General features: G+C 41.8%; 1 protein-coding gene across 1 annotated transcript; it reads right to left on the reverse strand.

Moving 5' to 3' along the window:
* Window positions 1–210: 210 nt before the first annotated feature.
* Window positions 211–6,721, reverse strand: LOC118430780. The gene is made up of 5 exons (XM_035841801.1): window positions 6,519–6,721; window positions 4,307–4,511; window positions 3,275–3,426; window positions 1,887–2,015; window positions 211–1,432 (listed from the first exon to the last, which is right to left on the reverse strand). Exons 1-5 carry the CDS (start codon window positions 6,519–6,521, stop codon window positions 1,130–1,132), a joined length of 792 nt encoding a protein of 263 aa, XP_035697694.1. The 5' UTR covers window positions 6,522–6,721; the 3' UTR covers window positions 211–1,129.
* Window positions 6,722–8,437: the final 1,716 nt, after the last annotated feature.

The raw sequence follows: 8,437 nt of genomic DNA on the forward strand, positions 1-8,437 counted from the left end.
ATGGCTAGAGAAATCCTGCTTACTACCGTGAGGAGGTCTTTAATGTTATATCTAGTCAGTCACATGCCCTGACCTTTGACATGTGCAAGGTAGTCGTCACAATGGGGTTCACTTCACCTATCTCTTCTACATTGTTCTCAACTGGTCACACAACACACGATGTGACAACAATATATATTAGATGTAACGTTAGCAGCAACAACGCAACTATTATAGTACCCATAAGTAAGATTTTAATTTTGTGGCATTTCTGAAATATCGGTACAAAAATTAGCAACATCTCTAAACAGTATATATACAAAGAGATAAAAGAATATATAGATATCTTATGAACACACACACATCTGTAGAACCAATGGTATTTCCCATAGCCTGACTACATCAAGCTTCTAGTAGCCCTTCGACTGGTCATGTCGCTAGAGGAGGAGGACCAATCAGTGTGAGACTGTGTAACACAGGCCAGCATTTCCTACAGTCTTTTAGGTTTGTCACGTACTTTCAAATTGATATAGCCAGTGTGGTTAGTCTGGCAGAGACTAGGTCTCTAAAGTGTCCATGGGCATTGAACTGTTCACATGGTGAACCTGTCTGTGTTTTGGTACAGTAGGCTGGTTACTGTACAAACAATTTTCTATGTCACATTAGTCACTAATACTAGCAACCATAGCAAAAATCCAATTCAAATAATAATACAAAGATATGTCAATTCACTTTCAAACTTGAGCGAAAATTTGCAAACATTTAAAGCCCATGTTGCTGATATGATTTGCGACAAGACAGACAAGGACTATGTGGCACTGCATTCAAGTTATCATAACTTATTTTAGCAGTACCACATACAAGTACAGACGATAAAAATAGTCACAAAGCCTTTGAGGCCATAAGGGCAGTATCTCTTTGTCTTTGATACACATACACACACAAATATACACACGCCTCTGTTTCTTTATAACAGTAGTGATATGCTTGATTATGTACTGAATAAGAAAATGAAAAGATTTATATTTTAGAGTTGGTCTAACCACCTATAGCTACACATTCCATGCCAACTACTAAAACAGGTAACACCACAGCCAATTTCACAAATTCGCCTACATTGGACAACCGACCTATCTCTCAGCTTCATGTACTAGGTGTATGTGTACCCTGACTTTTCCGAGGAGTACAGGTTTTGTGGTGGGGGTTGCATCTGTAGGTTCTCGCCTCCAGCCGAATACGCCGGCGGCTGGGTGATGAAGTACCCGGGCTGTGCCCCCGGTGCTTGCGGTGGTACCGAGACGGGTACGTGAATAGAGCACGCCTTTTTCTTCGCCTGGCAACACTCGTACCAGCAGTAGATCATGAGGACGGTGAAGATGAAGGTCCCGATGCTGGTCCACAGCATGGAGTGGAACATGGCGTCATAGGTGAACAGTCGGGTGAGCAGGACTTTCTGCAAGTGGAGAAAAAAAATTGAATTGAACATCAGTCTTCAGTCTTAAAATCAAACCACGCGCGCGCGCGCGCGTGTGTGTGTGTGTGAGTGTGTGTATGTGTGTGTGTGTGTGTGTGTGTGTGTGTGTGTGTGTGTGTGTGTGTGATATTTTTGTGTATGTCTGCCTGTGTGTGTTTGTGTGGTCTATCTCTGTGTGCTTGCGTGTTTGTGTGTGTGTGTGTGTGTCTGTTTCTCTATGTGTGTTTGTGCTGTGTTGTGTGTCTCTGCGTTTGTCTGCATGAGTGTGTACGTGTCTGTCTGTCTGTCTCCCTCTGTTCGTGTGTACGCACTAGAGCTCTTTCAAAAACGCAATTTTTTCAAAGTGTCGCCATATTTGCATATGTAACCCGGCGGATAAATGTTGATGAAAAATATATGAATATATTAAGTCTATTGAAATGATGATACTGACCGTTGGTCTGTCCGGATGGTACAGACACGTGTAGGATTGTCCAGGAGCGTAGGTGTCGTTGAACTTCAGCACTTCTGCACGACCGTCCTCTCTATCCCTGATGCATGGCGCCGTAACGCACTGCCTATTCTGTGAAAGAACGTGAATAGTTTCATTAATTTTTGATTTGATTTCAATGATTTGCGCGAAAATACAAAATACAGAAAGTAAAGTTGAATAATACAAAATACACCGTGAGAGAGAAGCCTGATAGCCTTATACAGTCCCTTTTTTCCTTGATGCATAACAAATATATAATACTCACAATTGCACTAAGATAACTGACATATACGAAAATGATAACATATCATAGATGAATAACAATTACGTGATTGGAGACAAGCAAATATAGCAACTATTGTAACATAAATGAAACTAATAGTATAATTGAAAGTTTATTTGCAAGGTCATGTCCGTAGGCTAATTGCAAGTACATGGTAGAAAGAAGATCAGAATATACATGTAACAATGGGCTGTGATAAATATTATTATACAAAGAGACTACTCGAATATTCGAATAATAACAAATCATACACAGTACAATATAAAGTACCATTAATGAAAATATGTTGATCATTGTTATGGCCTTTACTTAGGAACTGGGAAAGGAAAGAAAACGTTTTTTTTTATATTGCGAAGTTATCATGGACGAAAATATTTGCAGGTGGAGGGGAATATTGTTCCAGCTAATTACACATTCATCAAGCTGGTACCTCACTTAATGGATCAAGAAATCTACTTCAGTCAATAACCATGATGGGGGGGGGGGGGGGCAGAGACGAACAAAACCGGTTTTTCATAATGGACCGGTCCAGAAAAACCGGACCTGAAAAAATTTGGAGGACCGGAGGTTACACCTATTGGTAAATGAAGAGATTATATCATCAGGTATTGCACGTTTGGGGGCTTACCGGTTGAGGAAAATAACAAGAGCGAAGTAGAGTGGAGTCTATGATCATTTCTACCAAGTTTTACAGTCAATCGTGCAGAGGCAGTTAGCCTTGTAGGATTTTAAAACGCCAGTGGGAGTCGAAGAGTCCACAAAACAGACTTCTTGTAGCGAAATGGGCCATCTTCCATTCACACGTTTTCACATATTGAATCAGGTCCAGGTTCAGGTCCGTACCTGGAACTGATCCTCTGGACCTGGACCGGACCTGGACCTGAATTTTCTGCACCGGTACCCACCCCTAGTTACAAGTGTACTCCAAATCGACTCCGAAAACGCGTGTGCAAACCAGACCAACATGTTTCCGTGACTGGCAAACTAAAGCAACGCCTCCTGGCTTTATACATCACTGACTACTTGATTGATTGACTGATCGGTTGATTTGTTTAATGAATCCTACCTCGGCATTGTCACCATCACTGCTCAGCCTTGATTCCGTATCGAACAGCACGGCGTCGTATGTGACGTTGTTTGCAACATACGTCACGGTCATGCGCATACAGGGGTATTCGGACCTACAGTTCTTACCACAGCCACAGTCAATGTACTGCCCTAGAAAGAAAAAAAATATGTATTAGCATACACAAATACTGGAGTGTAGTCTTCATTCTATTATACTGTTCCCTTATTCCAAGGACATGATATATCTTGCTTAAGGTGGACTCTCACGGCAACGCGGGGTTCGTTCACTGCGGCATTGCTTTGTTATTTTCTAGATTTTTAATCATTTAGATATTGCGTAATACGTAAAAGTATGACTTAGAACAAGAAAACACACAAAACGTAAGAAAATGTATCTCTGAAATTCGTTGAGTATTCTTTCGAACCCCACAGTGTCGCACCGGTGCCCCAAGTGCAGTGAAATTCCACCTTAAGATTGTCTTTGTGGTATGATATATGTGTGAGCTAGCGCGGTCTTAATTTCGGTCTTTTCGTTCTTTGTCTCTGAAATTCATTGAGTCATCGACGAACCCCGCAGTGTCGCACCAGTGCCCCAAGTGCAGTGAGAGTCTACCTTTATTCAATACGATCTCGAACCAGTTTGGCTCACTGAAGAGCTACGTATTTTTCGACTGGTCGTGGCAAAGAAAACATTACACAATGTGTTACAGGTTGTTCACTGTACCGGGCAAATCCTCGAAGCTCTTTTCGACAAGCACAATAAACAGTGGACCACGGCTTATTAAACGTCCCGTCCCGAGGACTGCGACCGTTTCCAGTAGCGTGTATGCCCGATGGGCGACTTGGTGGTTACGAAACCGTGTTTTGTCACGTCAATTCTTGCTATGGACGTTTATGATGTATATTCTAAAATCTGAAGTTTGATTCATTTTCTTTACCCTCCTCTCATTGAATTTGGAGTTTACAGAGGACGTCATCCATAAACTTACTTGCTGTGACCTTACATGCAAATGATTTGAATGCAACTCACCAGTGAAATAACTCATGTTGGTGGTGCAGGTTGTCTCCTGGAACTCCAGAGATTTGGTCTCTATGACCGGTGCGGCGATGACCGCCCCACAGACGATGAGACCAGTAGCACAACATGCCGCCATGCACCCGGCAAACACGGTCCAACCCATGCAAATGCATGTCCTCTTATTCGCATCATCTTTTTCTTTCATCTTTTCACGATCCTGGGGAGAAGATACCGTTTTCAATTTGCATAAATTTTTATAAATGCACAAAAAGTTTCACAAATAGTCCTAGTGTCACGATGAACAAAAGATCAACATACTTTTTGTAAATGATCAGGAGACACCATGCTTTCATTATGTGATACTAGGCTAAATATGTATAGATTTTGCAGCGTCTATGAGACAATTTTTGAACAGCTTTCTTATCCTGTACTAACAACATGTGGAATGCAATTTCTTTCGGCAAAGAGGTCATGTTTTTGGAGAAGAATTCTCCCTTTTTTGGAAAATGTAAACAAAATGATACATATGAAACCGACCTTATTTGTATGCAACCGAGTACTTTATTCAAGTCCAACGTTTCGGTGACCACCTGTCACTTTCCTAACGGAATTTCTAACTGGTTCTGCTACGCACTGCAAGTAGGTGTCGCTGTTAACAGATGCGGACCCGAACGTATTTACACATATTCATAATATAGATACAGATAGGTATGCCTGTATTGTTATTGTAAAGATGCAGTGTAAAAATAACGTTGTTATCCAGTGACTTAACGCATCCTGACGAAACTGTTAACGATGATAATATGTACATATATAAAAGAGGGATAAATCTAGGTTCTTTACGGATGATCTAAGAGATTAGCCACAAATCAAGGACAAAGAAAGGAGACACAGATGGAGCTTTCCGTACACTAGACTCCTTAAGGCAGACATTTCGAGGCTACATGGTAATGTGCTGGCCATAACTGAAGTTCGCTCCTCCTCCCTACATACTAGTATCTCTCCAGAACTCGACTCTGTCTGCCGTCTATCTGTGCTGTTTTTAAATCTGTCTATCCGACTGCCTGCCTCAAAATTCTCCAGTATATAACGTAACAGTTACAGGATTTGCATACTATTGATGCCATGGTGATTATAATTTGAATCCCCCAGCGTCCATATTTTGAAAGATAATCATATTAGCACTGGCTTTAGCGTGTGCTTACTGGCTTACACTGTATTAAGCTAGAAATTATTTATATCAACGAAGCAGGTGTGCAACAAGATCACCCAACGAATTATATGAATAACTGAGAAATAATATTACTAACAGTTAGTGACCGTCATGCTTTTGAAGTGGATTTGTACCCTGGTGTATTGTATTCTCAATGCTTTCACAAACATGGGCGTGTGCAATATCGTGTTTCTGTCAGATCTCTTCACCTCAAAGAGGTCGTTTTATATCCAGAATCTTCCAAAATCAAATTTCTATTGATCTAGAAAACCACAGGGTTGTTCCCTTTTCGTGATAATCTCACTTAAATGGGCACATATGCACTACTAACGCGTTTTCTTGTTAAAAAAGGGGAGGGGGGCGGGCAGGTTTTCTCGTTAAACCAGGCTCTTTTCGTACCCAGCGAAGCATGACGGGATCACGGTTGGGGATAGGTGTAAACAGAACAACCCGCCTCTGACCTACAGGACGAATTGTTGTCGGACTGGATGGCAGTGCCGCAAGCAAAATGCATTATTCAATTCTGGAGAATTTGTGAGGACAAAGAACTGTCCTTCATGGGCAATGGAACACTATGTGGCCGGATACCGTGTTTGCCCCAGGTTAGATCTGTTCTGCTTGGAGATTATAGAGAACCCCCAACCAAACCACGGAACACAAACCTGACATAGTTGTTACCTAATCTTCAAGCCGAATCGAAAAGAAATTGTATAAATTGGCTCCAAATAAGGATACAGCGGGGGGCTGAGCTAATCCATTGTCAGAACATGGCATGCAGTCATTGGATGTAAATACTTAGCTCTATAGCTGCTTAAGTCGGCAAATTATACAGCCTATTTGTCTAAATTTCTTACTATTTTCCCACCAACACACGGGATCTAGGACCTAACTATTCCTTCTGTAGGTCTAAAACATAACATACTATTTCTGTAGCTTCACTAGTGGAAATATCAGCGATTTTTCACGTATTCGGAGGCATTTAAGGCCGAAAATGATATGAAGTTTACCTACCATTGCTGCAAAGGCACAAGGGGAGCAGGTAAGAAAACACCCTGACTCGCTGTTCCACCGCACAGACAGGTACGAGGTGTGATTCACCGTAACCTGCGGCCACGCCCACGTGACTTGATGACGACACTCGTTGCCATGGTCACGGTAACCTGATGCTACAACATCATGACAGCACCACAAAGGGCTAGATGCTGCCCTAGCGGACGATTGTTGTCTCTGGAAAGTGCATTTTTTTTGCTGCATTTTCACTGATATTGAACTCTGTCCCAAGACTGTTTTCGTCTCACATTATGTCGGTCTAAGCTGACAAACCTGTCACATGTGCAAGATGAAATGTAGAGTATGTCGTATTTGGTGTTATGCGTTCTTGCAGAGACATTAGCACAATGGCAACGCGTTGACTACAAGTACTAGTAGGTTCAACTGGAGGTCATCCGGGTAAGGGCTTATAGAATATCATGAAAAGTGGTTGGTACTCAGGGTTAGGGCCTTGGGTCAGGTTACAACAAGTACATAAAAGGCGCCAGGTATGCTATAGGCTGGCTGAAGAATGCACAAATGAATAAAGCTGCTCAACCTAGCCTGATTGTTGACCTTTTCTGACTGCCGGCCCGCAGTCAGAAAAGGCCAGCAATCAGCGACCCAGTACAAAAAGAAATGGCCAGCAAATGTGTATTATGCATGAGCCAAAAAAGGCCCTAGAGAGCCTGCTATAGAGGCTAGCCCAACCCCAGACTGAGGACATGTACAGAGTATGACGAGAGTTTTAGCTAAGAACATTTGGACTCCCCTATACTATTCTCGATTTGTTTCTTCGTTTTGTCTCTTCTTTTTTTTTTACGTGCAGCGCAGAGGTTTAATTTGACGCTTGGGGATTAAGACTGAAGCTCCCTCAAACACGGGGTCGCTAGCTTGACGTCAGCATCAGAAATGACGAATACAACCCCTTACATCATGTCCGAGCTGAGGTTGACCATACACATGCCTAGATTCGAACTCCGACCCAAAGATCCACAGTATTTGATCCAATTTGGGCTCTTTTTATACCTAATCTCCAACGGTGTACCGAAAGTGCGAAAAGGAGCGAAAAGGAACGAAAAGGAACGAAAAGGAACGAAAAGGAACGAAAAGGAGCGAAAAGGAACGAAAAGGAACGAAAAGGAACGAAAAGATCGGATAGGAACGAAGTATGAAGCAACTTGAAATAAAATCAATGGTAATGTAAGGCAACGGTAAACTGTGATCGGCAAATGCATATGAAACGGGCTTTACTTTGTCATTTTGCGGCTTGCTCCACGAAATTCCTATAGCCCCAATTGTTCAATGGAGGAATGGATATTGATGAGACCTATCTATGCATATCTATGCTCATGTACTTGTTAATGTGGTTATAACATTCCTTAGAATATCCATATTACATTTATATTACAAAATTTCACAAGAAGAAATGGATTATGTCGAGAACAATTGCGCATATTTTATCATAAAAAACCATGCTGTGTTGATATTGTTTAAACAAGAAAGCTTCTGAAAAAAGCTGGCCGGTGCGTATTTTGGAAAAAGCCTGGATGTTAAACAAAATCACACGAAAAAAAAGTTTGTAAACATCGAATTACTGAATTGATCTTTTTTTCTATTAAAAAAACACCACATGAGATTTGTCTAACAAAGAAAAAAAATTCAGCTTGTGGGGTTCGAACCCACCATCTACTGCGGGACAAGCAAACTGTTCCATTGATACCGTGCTGTACACCGCTCGGCCACGCTGGCTCGATTACGCAATAGGGCGTATAGAATGGCTATTAGAAGGGTTTGGTTAAATTGTCCGATCCATGCATGCATCCAATGATCCATGCAAACGAAACGAAGTCAGACCCGCTTCTGCCGTCTCATAGCCGGGCACCCGCACCGGCAAAAAG

Source organism: Branchiostoma floridae, chromosome 14 (genome assembly GCF_000003815.2).
Source record: "Branchiostoma floridae strain S238N-H82 chromosome 14, Bfl_VNyyK, whole genome shotgun sequence".
NCBI classification, from domain to species: domain Eukaryota; kingdom Metazoa; phylum Chordata; class Leptocardii; order Amphioxiformes; family Branchiostomatidae; genus Branchiostoma; species Branchiostoma floridae.